Genomic DNA, 18,024 nt, shown 5'->3' on the forward strand with positions numbered 1-18,024 from the left:
CAGTGATCAGTGCTCAGCATCACGGAGCGCCACCCTGACATAGTTCTGATGGAGCACGGTGTTGTGCCAAAAACTGATTTCCAATGTTTCTGTGTATTTTTTCTGTGCAATATCTTTACGTATGTTCGTAAACAGACTTCGGCGAACACGGTTTACAAAGGGGTTATATATAGAATTAAAAAATGATCTGTTTTTCAAGTATCTTTACAACTCTGTGTTATTGTACTTACATTATAACCAATCCGGTCCTTTATCCTCACTTAAAATATTTTTACTGAACTATTGTAATATTTGCTGCCGTTTCTGCTGTCCTGTTGGCCAGCTTACTCTTACAAAAGACATTTTTAATGGTAATGAGATTTTTTTAACTGCATAAATAAAGGTTACGTAAAAGTCATTGCCAAAAACTGATTGCGGCTTCTACCTTGTTACACGAATGTTGTTTGTGGCTCAAGATGACTTTCAGGGGTGTCAAACTCAAATACACACTGGGCCAAAATTCCAAACTGGGCTAACATTAATATTTATTGAAAAACAAATCTTCCTCTAGATATAAGAATGAATCTTTTCTTATGAACTCAAACACGCTTTGCTGAAAAACTGAATATGGAACAAACAAAGCTGAATACTAAGCAATATATATATTAGCTGTATAATACCAGTAGGCCAGCTCTAATAGGAATTTGGTATGGCTTCGCGGGCCAAATGTAATTAGGCTGCGGGCCAAATTTGGCCCACGGGCCAGAGTTTGACACCTATGCTTTATGTCATCCATAAGGGATGCATTTAACATATGTTTCACATATTATAGCCCAATAAGTTACTTATAGCAATTTAAATACGAGCAATCAGTTTTTGGCAAATACCGGAAATCAGTTTTTGGAAGACGATCACTTTTTGGGACAGCACCGGCGTCATCAGGAGGAGTCTTCTGAGCTTTGCTGTGCTGGTGCTGGTACAGATCCCTGACTTGGAGCGGAGTCCGGTTTCCTGCAGTGTGGATCTGAAAGCGGGGCGTGGTTTAGGCTTTCCGTGTGCGCGTCATGCTTCAATAAAAACGAACAACGGACGCGAGCTCATGCGAGGAAGTCCAGCCGCCAGACGCAGACAGCATCTCAGCAGGTACGTGATCGATGAGCGATATTTGTTTCATTTCACACTCTGCTGTGATTGTCGTCATCACTGGGTGCTACAGGTGGGGCGCGCAGCGACTGCTTCACAGTTTAATACAAGTTCAAATAGACTTTAAACTCTCAGAGTGATGGAGCTCAGGTGTATCTCAGGTCTGCGTGATGCACTGAAAGCTGAAGCTCTTATTGCTCCAGTCAGGCGCATGTGTGCCCAGCTGCATGCATCACACCAAGTTTAGTTTTTGGTCATTCAGTCTATTAAAGCGCATCAGCACAATGTAGAAAAGCATATATGGGACATGTAGCTACTGAGAATGTACTCTGTGAACACTGGCTCGTTCCCCTCGTGTGAAATTATGGGAAGCAGCACAAAAGTAGGCGATTAGACAGAAAGTGTCTGCTCGTGTCCTGAGTCGCTGAGACCTCAGCAGCTACATAGACGTGCAGCGTTTTCACCAGGTTGACTCGTCCGTATCTGACTGATTTCAAGATAATAATAATAATGCTGTTTGGAATAACCAACTTAGTAATACATTTCTTGTATACATAGACACCATGTTGCTGTTGCACTGCCGGTTTCCACTATATTCGCCGCACATACAGCGACTGTATCACTGATACCGGTTTGTGCCAAAAACTGATTTCCAATGTTTCCGTGAGTTTTCTATGTGTAATATCTTTACTTATGTTCGGTGAGCAGGGTTTACAAAAGAGTTTTATATCAAATTTAAAGGTTCCATGTTTTTCAAGTATCTTTTTGACTTTGTGTGATTGTACTAACATTATAACCAATCCGGTCTTTCTGTCCACTTAAAATATGTTTGCAATATCTGCTATCCTGATTACTCTTAAAAAAGATATTTTTAGTGTCAATGATTTTTTTTTAAAACTGCATAAATAAAAGGATATATTAACGTCACTGCCAAAGGTCGTGGTATTCTACTGGTGGTGCCTACTGGTGGTGGTCAGAGGGCCCGGTGGCGCCAGTGTCCGGCAGCCTCACCTCTGTCAGTGCGCCCCAGGGTGGCTGTGGCTACAATGTAGCTGCCATCACCAGTGTGTGAATGTGTGTGTGACTGGGTGGATGACAGGATGTGTAAAGCACTTTGGGGTCCTCAGGGACTAGTAAAGCGCTATATAAATACAGGCCATTACCATTCTAAGGAGCTCGGAGCTGCAGGATTGTTGTTTGTGGCTCAAGATGACTTGATATCATTCATGAGGGATACGTTGACATATGTTTCACATATTATAGACGACACTGGGCTGAAGAAACAACAGTATGTGCAGAGAATCACAGATTATGGTGGCAGAGATGTTGCAACAGACTTTTAATTCTGTACCAGAACATCTAGAAGGTTTTTGTTTTTTCTTTTGGTCTGTTGAAAGAAAGCCCACCGTGGCAAACAGTTCCCGTTAACATGCTCGATTCTGGGCCCTGCTGTCCTGAGTTTTCTCATGTCTAATGTAGGAACAGGAAGACCAGTTTCTATCCACATGTGTGTGACTCGTTGGCTTCTAACATAATACAAACTGTCCCTGCCAGTTAAACAGTCATTCTGTTCTTTATCGACATTTCCTGCTGTTTAGATTTACATTTTTTTTTACTTTTTATTTTATTTATTTGAACAACTCTCCTGTCTAGTAATAATAATAATGGATTGGATTTATATAGCGCTTTTCTAGGCACCCAAAGCGCTTTACAATACCACTATTCATTCACTCTCACATTCATACACTGGTGGAGGCAGCTACAGGTGTAGCCACAGCTGCCCTGGGGCAGACTGACAGAAGCGAGGCTGTCATATCGCGCCATCGGCCCCTCTGGCCAACACCAGTAGGCGGTAGGGTAAAGTGTCTTGCCCAAGGACACAACGACCAGGACAGAGAGCCCAGGGATCGAACCGGCGACCTTCCGGTTACAGATGCGATTCCCAACCCCCTGAGCCACGGTCAACCCAAGTACACATACAGTTTCTTCAGAAAAACAGAATACTAAGAGAGTCACAATATATATATATTTAATACACATATATAATGGTAATTAGAAAAATAAGATAAAGTAAAAGAAAAGAAAAGGAAACATGCCTGCGGTGTCAAACATTTCATTCATTCATTTCAAATTCTCTTTTTTCTGTCTATCTTCATTCAGCTCTCTTTTTTTGTTGTTGTACGTTAACCATTTTCCCCAGTCATTCAAAAAGCGTTCTTCCTTCAATTTCAGTTTATATGTAAAGTTCTCCATCTCCATAATGTCCTGCACCATTGCTACCACTGCTGCTTTCCTGGTGTTTCTGTCTTAAGCCAGTTTTTGGTGATGGCCTTCTTTGCTGCCAAAAGGAGAATCTGAGCCAGGTATCGATCCTTTACATCTACAGTGCCTGCCAAGTATCCTAGATACAAAACAAGGCAGGTTCTAGGAATAATATAACCTGATATATCACAGAGAGCTGAGTGAATTTTGACCCAGAAAGTGTGAATTTCCCTGCATTTCCAGAAAATGTATGTATGGTCTGGTTCATCCCATCCACACAGCCTCCAACATTGTTGTTGTGTATTGGTTTGTTTATTTTTAATCTTAGGTGTAATAAAGTAGCAAATTTGATTTTTCCAGATGAATTCTCTCCACCTCAATGACTGAGCTGTGTTCTTATGTTCTTTCCATGTTTCATACCACACCTCAGTGATTTCTTCACTCAGCTCTCTTTCCCATTTTACTTTAACATATACAGTTGATTCCTGTCACGATTCCATCAAACATTTGTATAGGGTAGACACTGTTTTTGGAATAACACTTTTATATGCTAGCATAATTATTTTTATAATAGGATGGATTTTGTCTTCCTCTATTTTTATGTTTTTATTAAGGTAATCTCTCACCTGTAAGTATCTGAAAAAATCCTTGTTTTTTAAGTTGTATTCCCGTTTTAATTCTTCAAAACTTTTAATTTCTCCTTTTTTGATTAATAAACAAATTGCTGTGATTCCCTTTTCATTCCAATTTTTAAAACCAAGATCCAATTTTCCTGGTCTAAATTCTTCATCGAAGGCTATCCATTTTAGCAAACCAAGCTCTTTGCCAATCCTGAACTCCTTTACTGTGTCATACCATACATTTAATGTAAAGGATATTATCGGGTTCCTATCTTGGTCTTTAGTTACGTATTCAGGGGTCTTCTTCATACCCATGTTTGTTTGGATTGGGACATTGAGTGTGGAGAGCTCCACATCCTTCCAGCGAGCCCCGTAATCATCACTACACCAATATGTTATCTGGCGTATCTGTGCAGCACGAAAATATTCTTTTAAATTAGGAAGCGACATTCCTCCTTTCTCCTTAGTAAGCTGTAAAGTAGTGTATCGTACCCTTGGCCGCTTGCCTTCCCAGACAAATCTAGATATATACTTATCCCATTCTGAGAATTGGGTTTGAGGTATGCTTATCGGAAGAGAGAGGAATAAATATAGCAATCGTGGTAAGATATTCGCCCAGATAGCAAGGAGACATTGAACAGATGTTGATTTTCCATCTGAACCATCAGAATCGTCAGGATTGAAATGTTAACACAAAACCAATGTTGAAACAACATTGAAATACTGATGAAACCTGACACTGACATTGAAATAACATTGATTCACTGTTGTTCTGTCATCGTTGATTGTTGATCTATTTATAGTTGACAAGGTGACAACAATCACGTTGAAAAACCAATGATTTATGGTTGAGCGGGAAATTGAAGCTGCCACCACTTGGACTATTCCATAGCACCCCTCTCAGTGGTACATCCCTCCAGGTAACCATTGTCTTGTACAGTAGAGCGGGACATTCGATTTACTCTCAGCGGAATTGACCGGAGAAGGCATCAGTTCATGCACTGCACTGGCCTGCACCACGATTAGTATAAGGTAAGAATGAATGAATTTTCTTCTATTCGTTATTTCCACGGTCGCATTTGAATAACAGTAAAAAAAAAACTGGTTAATGTACAGTTTCGGACAAAATGTGGGAGCCCGAAATCGTGTCTATTACAATCCGGCAACAAGTAAATTGCACTGCGAACAAAGTCTATCAACAAAGAAAACATTTCGTTTCATACTTTTCCATTATATTCCCTTACAAAACTAGCGTTAACGCTTCGAGGGTTCCTTTGTTCTTGCCGTCGCCTCGGCGCTTGACCCAGACTTTCGCTCTGTAGTTGCTTTTTAGCATAGTACTACAAAAAATTGTAAATCTGTGATATATGATTGATAAACGTAAAGGTAACTGTATAAATGTGTTCAATGACTTTGTTACTTTTAATGATTGGTGAGCACCCGCTTCGATTCGCACTCAATTCAGACTTTACGTTGCACGCTCACCTAACTTTACGTTGCACGCTCACCTAACTTTACGTTGCACGCTCACCTAACTTTACGTTGCACGCTCACCTACCTTGCGTTTGCACCTTTTGTCCACACGTAAACTGTGTTTTCATTAACTGAAAACTGAGGCTACGTCCACACGTACACGGGTATTTTTGAAAACTGAGATTTTCCGTTTTCGTTTTAAAAAATAATCCCGTCCACACGTAAAGGCAGAAATGAAGGAAAACGCTGCTAGGAACATGCCAAAGCCATTCACACATAATTCACGCACTGGTGATGGCAAGCTACATATACAAATATCAAATATATGTGAGTTAGAACAACTTATACTTGAATGCAGAATGTTACACCGTCACTTATGGATATATTAATTTTTTGCCTCTCACTGCTTAAGCCATTAATCTTTCTAGAATTGTTTTTTTTTTTTTAAACAGATGCGACCTCACAAAAGATATTAACTATGCTGTCAGACCTGACGAGAGCTGTGAACGAACTGCGTGATGAGGTCAGAGCCATCCGCAATACCGGCTGCAATGATTCGGTAGATGCTGGGGTACTGCCTCTGGATTTGCCCTTGCACAACATGGAGGAGCTAAACAATGCAGAGGCAGCTCTTCAATCAATAGAGGCAAATAAGGCAATGGTTAGTATATAAAGTTTATGTACACTTTGTAACTATAAAGTGTAATAGCTGTGATTTAAATACATAACAACGGCCTGTTGATTAAACACACAAGCACTTGCATACACATTTAAGACATGAGACACGCTAATTCCATCTATTGAAATGTGTCTATAGGTGAGACGCCTTGCCTTGATTGGAGGGACCACACTGGAGGTGCGAGTCCGCCGTGTAATGGCTTATGCCATTACAAACGAGCTGGCCTCGTTACTAAACTGGGCAGGGAAAAAAACCAAGGACCAGACAAAGCAAAAAAGGGCATTTAAAGATACAGCGCTCTGCAAATGCATATTTGGTAAGTTTTACCGTTTTTTTGCTATATTACTTTGTCTTTCTTAATAACAAGACTTTCATGTCCGGTTAATCTGGAGATGGAGTCTTTGGTCTTTGGCTTGTTTAGTCCTCGGGTTGTAGTTTGTACAGCCCAAGGACCCCATGTTTATTTTGTTTTAAAGGATACACGGCACACTATGCTAAGACTTATCACTTTTTCCGCTCATAGCTCTTTGGGAATCAAATGCAGCAGTTTGCAGATTTACGCCTGGTGACTTTCATGTTTATCAGCCTAGGAGTTTACATACTTTCTCCCCGCTGAAGACAGTTACAGTGGGGCAAAAAAGTATTTATCATGTGCTATAACATGAGCTTATTCATGTGCTCTAATTCACTTTTTTTGTTTGTGTGTGTGTGTGTGTGTGTGTGTATTTTTGTCCTAGATGGTCTGACGCAGCAGTTAGGGGCAAACTCTATGTCCGAGTTTGTCTTTGCACAAGCAGTGCAGAAATGGCTCCGGTACGCCCCAGATCGTTTGGGTGGTGCAGGACGCACATCATGCATCCCCATCCCGAAGTAAAAAATTACAAATTTATGTTAAACATAAATGTAAATAGAAAACTGTGTTTTAATAAAGTATTTAGCAAACGAAACATGCCTATTGACCTTTTTTTGTTTATTTTTTTTCTCTGTTACATCACATGCAATGCTTTCTTATTTTAGGATAATAATATTGACATGATACATCGTGAGACTTTTGTTTTTTATAAAGGGTGTCCAATTTGAGGAATAAGTACAATTATGTGTTTAGGTGGTTTAAGTATTGATGGAAACATGCAGTAGTTTAGTATTGGTTAAAATACCTATAAAGAGAGGTAGATTTCCAGTCATGATTTAACTGTTGTTTTAATAAAAAGCAACTGTGCGAAAGAGGTGGAAAATCAACATCATAGCTCAACAGTGTTTCAATATCAGAATCTGACATTGTTTCAATGTCAACAGTATTAGAAAATACAACGTTGAATCAATGTCAGGTTTCAACATTGATTCAACATCAAAACCTGACGTTGTTTCAACATTAAAAACGGGTGCAAGAGTGACGTTAGGTCAACGTCACACTTCAATGTTGATTCAATGACACAGCCTGATATTGACTCAACAGTGTTTCAATGTTTCCTTGCTATCTGGGCGATCATCTTTATCACATTTATCCTGTCACTAAATCCTAACGGATATGTATTCCATCTTTCCATATCCTGCCTTATCCTGTTATTTATATGTCCATAGTTACTTTGATATAGTTTGTCATAGTCTTTGGTTATATTTATACCTAAATATTTAAGGGTTTTTGCCTCCCACTTTATTTCCCATTCCTTAAGATTTTGAGTTGGTATACAATTAAACATTAGAACTTGAGTTTTAAGTATATTTACTTTGTAGCCAGAAAGCGTACCAAATTTTCCTAACATTTCTGTGAGCTGCATAAAAGAGTTTGTGGGGTTTTTGAGGGCTATCAACACGTCATCAGCAAACAGACTAATTACATGCTCTTGTCTATTGATTTCTATTCCTGTTATTAGGGCGTCTTGTCTAATCATTTGTGCCAATGGCTCAATATACAAGGCGAATAAGGTTGGACTTAAACAGCAACCCTGTCTAGTTCCTCTCTCTACTTGGAATGTCTTTGTCAATGAGCCGTTAACTTTTAGTCTTGCAGTCGGTTTGTCATAGAGAGATTTAATACATTGGATTGATTTCGTAGTGAACCCGAACTTTGCCATGGTTAGGTACAGGAAGTCCCAGCTGACTCGATCGAAGGCTTTTTCTGCGTCTAAACTTATCAATGCAGCCGGTATCTTGTCTTTATGTATTTGGTGTATGATGTGTAGGGTCCTTCTAATATTGTCTTGTGCCTGTCTATTTTTGACAAAACCTGCTTGGTCCTCATCTATCAGGTCTGGTATAAACGACTGGAGCCTATTTGATAGGATTGTAGGGTCGATTTTATAATCAACATTTAACACTGATATAGGCCTGTAATTTTGGCAGTATTCTCTTTGTTTTTGTGGTTTTGGCAGCACGGTGATAATTGCCTCCCTCCAAGAGGAGAGAATCACATGTTTAGTGTGAGTCCAATTAAGAGTCTGGTGGAGTAAGGGTATCAATTCTTTTTTCAAATTTCTTGTAGCATTCGGCAGGAAACCCATCACTGCCTGGTGCCTTGTTTGTTCTTAATTTTCCAATCGCTTGCTGTCATGCGATCATTTTGTATTGTTCCAATAGAGGGTGGATCTAAGGCATCTAAAAATGTTTTGATATCATTTAGGTCATTATTAGTAAGTGCATTTTGGGTATACAGGTCCTTATAATAATCGGTAAAGATACTTTCTATCTCTTCTAGGTTATGTGCCATTTGTTCTGTCTTAGAATTATACAATTTGTTGACTGTTGTTTCTGTAAACATCTTGCCAATAGTCGTGCAGCTTTAGGGCCTGATTCATAGTAGCTCTGTTTTACATATCTTGCTTTTACTTCCATGTCATATAAGAGTAAATTATTAATTTTCTTCTTAATATCTTTCATTTGTTGTTGTATCTTGACATCTACCTTGCGTTTGTGTTTATTCTCCAATTGTGACAATTCATCCACATATTCATTATATTGCTTCATCCTTTCTCTTTTAAGGTTACTTGATATTGCGATTAGTTTCCCACGTATAACTGCCTTCAAACAGTCCCATAGAAAAACTGGATCTTTTTCACCGTTGTCATTTTCTTCTACATATGTTTTGACATCTTTTTGTATTTGTTCTACCACAGATTTATTGTTTAATAGCCCCACATTTAGTCTCCATATTGTGTTTCTTGGTCTACCTTTAAGATAGATTTTTAAGTAGATAGCACTATGGTCCGACACATCTGCCACTCCAATCCAACAATCTGTTATTATATCTCTATTCCCTTTTTGCATAAAGAAGTAGTCTGTTCTTGAATATACACAATGTGTTGCTGAATAATGACTATAATTCCTCTGTAGCGGATGCAAAGCTCTCCAGACATCAAAATAGTTAGTGTCTTCCAATGTATGTCTTACTAATTTTGGGATTGAATTTTTATTTTTCTTCAGGCTGGTTGTGTCCAAATGACTATCTAATATCACATTGAAATCTCCTCCACATATGCACATACCTTCTGCTTGTAGCACAAGAATATCAAAAATTAATGTGAAGAATTCCTTATTACTGTCAGGGGGCACATTCATCAATGTGACCAGTGTTTGATGAAACACACCCTTCACTATAACATATCTACCTTCCTTATCCTTTCATTTCTTTGTGAGATTGAAACTTAAGGGAATTAGTTATCAGAATTGCAACCCCTCTTTTCCTAGAGTTTGTGTGAGAGCTGTAAAAGGTGTTTTTGAACCCAAATTTCCTCAGTTTTTCATGTTCTATTTATGATAAATGAGTTTCTTGTAGGAAAGTTATCTGTGTCTTCTCCTTTTTCAGTTTAGTCATAATCTTGGCCCTTTTAACTGGGTTAAAGATTCCATTAACATTTAAGGACATACACTTTATTTCTTCATGTGTAGTGAGCATTATCCTTTTGTGATTTACTGGCTGTCTTTTGAGACCCCCACAGGCACTCCATTGAACCCTTGTTTAAACAAAACATTTTCATTAACAAGTTACAAGTTAGTTTAACTTTGTACAGATAAGAGGACTTCAATAAAGAGGTACCAGCCACCTTCCCCACCTGTTGTTCCTCTCTTTGTTTTTGGGGGGTATGTCTCTCATATTGAAAGGGCCCCCCTCCAGTAATGAGATATGACTCACGAAAGATTGTCACACTCATACTAGTCCTTATTATTATATTATATAGTCCATCCCTAGCCAACTTTGTGTTTCCATGTAATCCTACCAGACACACCGTGAATCCATCTTGTTGTTATACGTCTCCTTATACGCCTCTCATGCATGGTTATTGTTATGCTGAAATTCTTGAAGTCTCTCTCGAGCTCGCCTGCGAGCCACCCCAGCAAACGTGGGCCGGACCGGTTTCCATGTCGCTGCCCCGGTTGACAGACTTCCCTCTGTGCTCTCTCTCTCTCCTGGCTGTTTATCCCTTTTTCCACGTTGTATCCTCTCGCTTGCAGGTCGTTAGCAGCCTCCTCTGCTTTGCCACACGTTTTCACTCCATTTGGCCAATGGACTTGCATCTTGCTGAGAGGAGTCTGGAAGCGGATGCCTTCTTTCTTTAATATCTTTTTGATATTCACGTATGCTTTACGTTCTTGCACCATTCTTGCCGAATAGTCGTGGTCAAAATAAACCCTGCTTCCGTCCAGAGTGACTATTGACCTTTTTATGTATCATCTCTTTGGTTGTGAATTGTTGGAAATTGACAACGACTGACCTCGGGGGGGAGACCTGCTGCTGTTTCGGGGTTAACGCTCGGTGTGCGTGTTGAATCTGGAGGTTGATGTTAATATTAAGCTCCTCCCTGAGCCAGACTTCCAGAAACTGGGCCAGCGATTCTGCCTTAGATTCGGTTCCCTCTTGTATCCCGTAGATCCGCAGATTGTTACGTCTGGATCGCAGTTCCAAGTCATCCAATTTGGTCACCATCGATTTTTGTTCTCTCATTAGTTCTGTCAGGGTTTGATTGGCCTCGTGGCTCCACGTCTCTATTTCTTCTGTGTGCGTCAGCGCAGCTTCTAATTTCCCTTCTTGTTCTCTAAGTTCTGTAGTCATGCTCTTAAACTGCTGGTCGATGTCTTCTTTGAATTTAGACAGTTCGTGTCTCATTTGGCCGGTAATTTCTTCTTTGAATGTCATGAAGTCTGATTTCAATTCGTTTTGGAGTGATTGAATTTGTTTGCTAATACAATCCAGTCCGTTTTGAAACGCGGCCATATTAGCTTCAGGTGCTAGCTTGTCCTCGTTGTTCGGGTGTTTTATGTCTTTACCTTGGGTGTCCGTAGTTCTTTTATTCTTTGCTTTGTTGTCCCTCCGCTCATCTTCCAAAGTTGTTTTGTCTCACGCTTTAATTCGTGTTTTAGCGGAGTTTATCTACTTGGCTTGCGGGAGCTCTGTACTTATGCGACCGTACTGCTCTACCGCCACACCGGAAGCCCCCTAGGTTTACATTTTATTTGTTCAAATTTTACAAAAGGTCATAATTCAACAAGCTCATATTCTCACAGTCATTGAAGGTTTCTCATTTATATAAGTATAATTAGAGCCCACTATTCAAAGACATGCATGTTAGGTTGTCTGATGATTCTGAATTGGTCCTGGTCATACTGTCCTTTCCAAGCATACAGCACTTTGTTCTATAGACCTGCTACGAGCCATTTGTTTCCTGTACACTGTTACAGGAGCCCGGTCTGCATTGCTGGCAGTAAGTTGGACTCCTCCAGGGCTGCTCTTTGTCACCGAGTCTGTGCACAGTTTTTATGGACAGAATTTCTAGGGAGGGAAAGAAGAAACTGACGGACTTATTGGGGGCGTGGCCACAGTGAGCTGGACCCTGCACCGGCCCGTTGTGGTAAAGAGAGAGGGCATAGTGTAAAAGCAGAGCTCTCGATTTACCTGCAGATCTACTTTCCTAATCTAACCGTCTGTGACGCAGCATTTTGAGTTCTTATGCTGAATATGTGCTTAGTTATCGTGTTGCCATTATTAGTTAGGATTTAGTTGAGTTTTATACTTGTTTAGGTTTCCATCGATGTCCCCTTCTGTAAGTCTGTCCTTGTCTTCATGTCTACATCTCTCAGTGTTTCCTGGTTTATTTTGAAAGAGTCGTGTGTTTCTTTGTTCAGTGTGTTTAGTTTCACTTCCCCTGCAGCGTCATTATGTTCATTTCAGTCAGCTGTGTTTCCACTTCCTCCTGTCTGTATTTAAGTCCTCTGTCTTCTTCTCTGTGGTACGTCCCTTCACGTCTTATCAAAGTTCATTCATAGTTATCACAGTTTAGACACAGTTATTATAGTCTGTCACTGCTCATGCTGCTTTATTTTTGTATTCATGTTCACAGCCTAAATAAACAGTGTGCCTTTTTTAAAAAAAACTTAGTTCCACCTCCTTCCCTCTCTGCTCTTGGGTCCACTGCATCATCACATTGGCGTACCCCGCCGTGACAGTGGCTGGCCTCTTCCTTAGAGATAGAGTAGGGCAGACTGAGGAGACACTGCTGAGAGACATTTGATTGGAGCTCTGGAGGAGATGGCTTTGAGACAGGGAGGTCTGGGTGTTCCTGCCGCAGCCACAAGCTAGTGTTCAGGCATGGTACAAAGCAAGGAAATACTTACTCTGAATAATCAGTCAGACTTATTGTAAATTGTGGACCACACACACCAAATTTCATTTTAAGTGTTCAACAAAAGGGACGTGAGACAACAGAGCCAAAGCGCACCACTGTAAAGGAAAATGTCTTGCCTAATTTATGGTATACAAAAAGAAACACAACTTCATAAAGACAATTAATAGATCAAAAATAATTCAGGAAATGTGATTATTTTTTCCATGTAACTTGGAATAAGTCAAATTAATTATCCAACTATAGCCAGCTACACCTAAATGAAATGAACTGTGTTTCTAGAAGATGTTCCTTAAACGCAGACATGAGCACACTCCTGATCATAGGCAATGGAAAAAAAGCCACATAACCTTGATGACAGCTGGTCCCTGGGATACCCATCAAGATAGTCCTCATGCCACACCTCATCGTTGCCTCTTGGTCATGCTTTATTCAATTCAATTTAATACAGTGCCAAATCACAACAACAGTCGCCTCAAGGCGCTTTATATTGTACAGTAGACCCTATAATAATGGTAAATGGACTGGTTCTTATATAACGCTTTTCTACTCATCTGAGCACTCAAAGCGCTTTACACAACTTGTGCATTCACCCATTCGTAAAAGCACATTTTTCTAAATGCTTTATAGCTAACATTCACACACATTCATACTCCGATGGATGCATTGGAGAGCAATTTGGGGTTAGTATCTTGCCCAAGGATATTTGGCATGCAGACTAGGGGAAGCCAGGAATCGAACCACCAACCTTCCGATCAGTAGATGACCTGCTCTACCACCTGAGCTACAGCCAGAGATAATAGATACAGAGAAAAACCCAACAATCATATAACCCCCTATGAGCAAGCACTTTGGCGACAGTGGGAAGGAAAAACTCCCTTTTAACAGGAAGAAACCTCCGGCAGAACCAGGCTCAGGGAGGGGCGGGGCCATCTGCTGTGATTGGTTGGGGTGAGAGAAGGAAGACAGGATAAAGACATGCTGTGGAAGAGAGACAGAGGTTAATAACAGATATGATTCAATGCAGAGAGGTCTGTTAACACATAGTGAGTGAGAAAGGTGACTGGAAAGGAAAAACTCAATGCATCATGGGAATCCCCCGGCAGCCTATGTCTATTGCAGCATAACTAAGGGAGGATTCAGGGTCACCTGGTCCAGCCCTAACTATATGCTTTAGCAAAAAGGAAAGTTTGAAGCCTAATCTTGAAAGTAGAGATAGTGTCTGTCTCCTGAATCCAAACTGGAAGCTGGTTCCACAGAAGAGGGGCCTGAAAACTGAAGGCTCTCCTGTCTCTACCACCTGAGAGCATCTCTGTATGACATTATAAGGCTCATTAAGCTTGAGTCAGACAAACTGACTGGAGATTATTTTTTAAATAAAGAGGAGTTTAGTATTTTGGCCCTGGGTTAGACACAGGAGATAGTTTGATTGTACTGTCATTAACTTTAACATTTAACTGTTAACCCAGAAAATAATGGGAGGAGCGGTGTTGGATGATGGACCTCCTGGAGTGAAGGCGCCAGATGGAGGCTGGGGTTGGGCAGTGTTGGCGGGATGCTTCGTCATCACTGGCTTCTCATACGCGTTCCCCAAGGCTGTCAGCATCTTCTTCAAGGACCTTATTCAAGAGTTTGAGGTTGGCTACAGTGCCACAGCTTGGATCTCCTCAATACTGCTTGCCATGCTATATGGCACAGGTACCCAAGTATAACACATGAAACTGCTAATAACTGATTGCACACGTATTCTGTGTACTGACTGATGAACTGTGTTCTTAGGCCCTCTGTGCAGCGTGCTGGTCAACAGATTTGGCTGTAGGCCGGTGATGATGGTTGGAGGAGTCTTTGCTTCAGTGGGAATGATTCTGGCTTCCTTTGCCAAAAGCATCACACATATTTACCTCTGCACTGGAGTTATTACAGGTAGAGTCACAAAAAGTGTTAAATATTTAGACTTTGTGAACAAATTTATGCTCAGAGTGGCAAGTACTAGTCTGTCTGTCTTAATTGAATAATTGATCCAATAATCAATTAATGATTCATTAACCCTGCAATGTGACTCATTTCTCTATACTTGCGTCTCTCTGCAGGTCTGGGTCTAGCAATGAACTTCCAGCCATCTCTGATAATGTTGAACTGCTACTTCAGTGAGAAGCGTCCTCTAGCCAATGGCTTGGCAGCAGCAGGCAGCCCTGTGGCGCTATGCTGTCTGTCTCCATTGGGGCAGAGTCTCCAAAACCAGTATGGTTGGCGGGGTGGATTCCTTATACTAGGAGGCATGCTGTTCAACTGCTGTGCCTGTGGTGCTCTCATGCGGCCCCTGTCCACCCCTAAGAAGTCCCAGATGCTGGAAGAAAACACTCTGCTGGCTGCAGACAAACCGAAGGCAAAGAAGAAACTATTGGACTTCAGTGTGTTCAAGGACAGAGGTTTTGTAATCTATGCCATTGCAGCTTCTGTGATGGTGCTAGGCTTGTTTGTGCCGCCTGTGTTTGTGGTCAGTTATGCTAAAGGCCTTGGCTACAAGGACACCAACTCAGCACTGCTGCTCTCGATCTTAGGATTTGTTGATATGTTTGCCCGACCTGCATCAGGACTCATAGCAGGCATGAAGCGTGTGCGGCCTCGAAGTGTCTATCTCTTCAGCTTCGCTATGATCTTCAATGGGTGCACTGACATCATAGGATCGCAGGTAACATTGCAGTCAAGTCCTCTTCAAGTAGAATGCTTCCAGTTGGCAAGTTGTCTTAATGATTGCAGATCTGGGTCGTAATAAGTGAATATTGTAAACTGGGCCGTATACGTAGTGTGAAACCTGTTGTCTCATTTCAGGCAAAGAACTATGCTGGTCTGGTGGTCTTCTGTATTTTCTTTGGTATATCATACGGGATGGTTGGAGCACTTCAGTTTGAGGTCCTCATGGCCATTGTGGGGAAAGAGAAGTTTTCCAGTGCCATCGGCCTGGTGCTGCTAATGGAAGCTGTTGCTGTGCTGGTGGGACCTCCTGGAGCAGGTCAGAGTATCCAAGCAATGATGGTGCTCTCTCTGTTACCATCCCGCCCACATTTAGAGTAAAATATCTCATCTGTATAATAACACCTAATCCTCAGATTATCAGTTTAATCTGCATCTCTTCACATCTGCATGGGAAAATGTCCGAGGACAGGGTTGCAACCACCATGTTGCCCTCGATGCAAAACAATATTAATGATAATTATTAAAATAATAGAAAGCTAGTACGGTGGGGGTTTTCTGGATGGGTTTATACTGTGAAGTTTACTACTTAATCACCTCAGCCAACATGAGTAGATCCAGACTTAAAGTGTTTGAGCTTCAGATGCTTTTAAGCTAGCTATAGCTGTCCCAGCACTTCCCGAAGAACATCAGCTGTCATGTCTTTTACAGAGATGTTGACTTTGTGTATCTGTTTAAGATAAAACCAAAAATAACAACCCTTGGTTCATCCATAGTCAGTGACAAACACTAGGTCATGTACTCTGCTCCATCTTTCTAACACGCATGGACACAAACCAACCGTTACATGTGTCCCTTTCTTAGTATCCTCTTTGTTTTTATAAAGTGATCACGGGAACAATGAACAACATTCATACTAACACTGTTGCACTCTCCACCAGGTCGGCTCCTGGACGCTACCCATCAGTACATGTACGTGTTCCTGTTGGCGGGCTGTGAAGTGACAGTATCTGCCTTTGTCATTGCCACCGGGAACTTTCTTTGCATTAGGAGGGAACGAGAAGATGGACAGGCTAAGATTGAGATGGCCGTAAGCGCCGCTGAGCTGGAGGGCCTCAACCAGGCGGCAAACGAAGAACACGATGGAGGCAAAAAGGAGCAGACGGGAAAAGAAAATGGAAAAGTCCGTGTTTTGAAAGTGCAGGAAGACATGACTGTGACGGAGGCACCAGAAGACACCGGGAATTAACATTAGTATTAGCGAGATAGCATAAATTGTACCGATAGGACACAGAAAGATCTGATGCTACGGTAAAAAAAAGAAAGAACTGACATTTGATCACAAATGTATATCCAAGTGTCACAGGTTCACTAGCTGCTTTCAGCTGAAATGGCTCTAACGCCCCACACCTGTAAGAGGAAAAACTCATCACCAGTTTGAGTGTAGAATCATCTTTTTAGTTATCGGTCTTATTCATCTGTAAAAAACATCCTACAGCTGCTTTCAATCACATCTCCGAGTCTGTGAGCAGACGCAGCTCGTCTTCAGGGTGAAGCTTGACGTGCTAATAAAAGAACATGTTTGCAGCTCAGTCTGTGGGTTCCTCTGGGTCATTTGTGCAACGGTTTCTTGGTAAATTATACAAGAACAGGAAACATATTTAGAAAGAATGGCTGTTGTCATCCAACATGCCCATAAAAGGCTTCACGATATACTGCTGCTGTTCACCTGCTTGTCTTACTCTGCTGGACAGTCGTCTGTTTCACATATAAAGTGCTGTTTCTTATTATTTTAATGTGCTGAATCCAAACCTGACAATTAAAATATCTGATTAGCTGCTGTCTCCAAGACATTTATTTTTACACTACATGTTGTTTAGATGAGTTTTTTTTATATGTGTTTGGTAATATCTGACCTTTCTTCATTATGAAACAATAATCAGAGAAACGTCAACACAGATTAGTCTTAATATGAAAGCACAGCAGGGTTATTGCAGCCCCGCCCTCACATTGTGAGCAATGCTGTGACGTTTCTCAGTTACAATAATGTGACATAACTCCTGCCGTTGGTGTCACTGTGTCTGTAAACATAACTGGAAACAGGCATGTAGAGTGGCCCAGTGTTAACAATCCATTCAAAGTTTGCCTGACACCCACTGAGGTCATCAAAGTCCGTCCACCGTCTTCCACCTATCAGGGTCGTTGGGGGGCTGGAGCCTATCACAGCTGTCATACGACGAGAGGCGGGGTCCACCCTGGACAGGTCGCCAGCCCGTGGCAGGGCTAACACACAGACAACCATTCACACTGATCCCCACTAACTGCATGTCTTTGTGGGAGGAAGCCGGAGAGAACAGACTCCACACAGACCCCGGCCTGATGGGGTTAGGGTCCTGAGTTCGATACCCTAACCTGGAACTGAACTCAGGACAGTGCTAACTGTCAGGACAGTGTAACCACTGTGCTGCCCGTTATCAGAGACAAATATAAATCAATGATAAGTCTTCAAAGTCAACTTGATGATTTATTGGTGGAAACTTGACAAAAAGCTTTAGAACCT

At 41.2% G+C, this 18,024-nt stretch overlaps 1 protein-coding gene across 1 annotated transcript; it reads left to right on the forward strand.

The window, feature by feature from the left end:
- The first annotated feature begins 970 nt into the window (after window positions 1-970).
- On the forward strand, window positions 971-17,301 carry LOC113027732 (monocarboxylate transporter 4-like). Its single transcript, XM_026177470.2, has 6 exons — window positions 971-1,122; window positions 14,240-14,468; window positions 14,550-14,693; window positions 14,861-15,462; window positions 15,603-15,783; window positions 16,406-17,301. Exons 2-6 carry the CDS (start codon window positions 14,246-14,248, stop codon window positions 16,711-16,713), a joined length of 1,458 nt encoding a protein of 485 aa, XP_026033255.1. The 5' UTR covers window positions 971-1,122; window positions 14,240-14,245; the 3' UTR covers window positions 16,714-17,301.
- The last annotated feature ends 723 nt before the right edge of the window (window positions 17,302-18,024 follow it).

Source organism: Astatotilapia calliptera, chromosome 8 (assembly GCF_964374335.1).
Source record: "Astatotilapia calliptera chromosome 8, fAstCal68.1, whole genome shotgun sequence".
NCBI classification, from domain to species: domain Eukaryota; kingdom Metazoa; phylum Chordata; class Actinopteri; order Cichliformes; family Cichlidae; genus Astatotilapia; species Astatotilapia calliptera.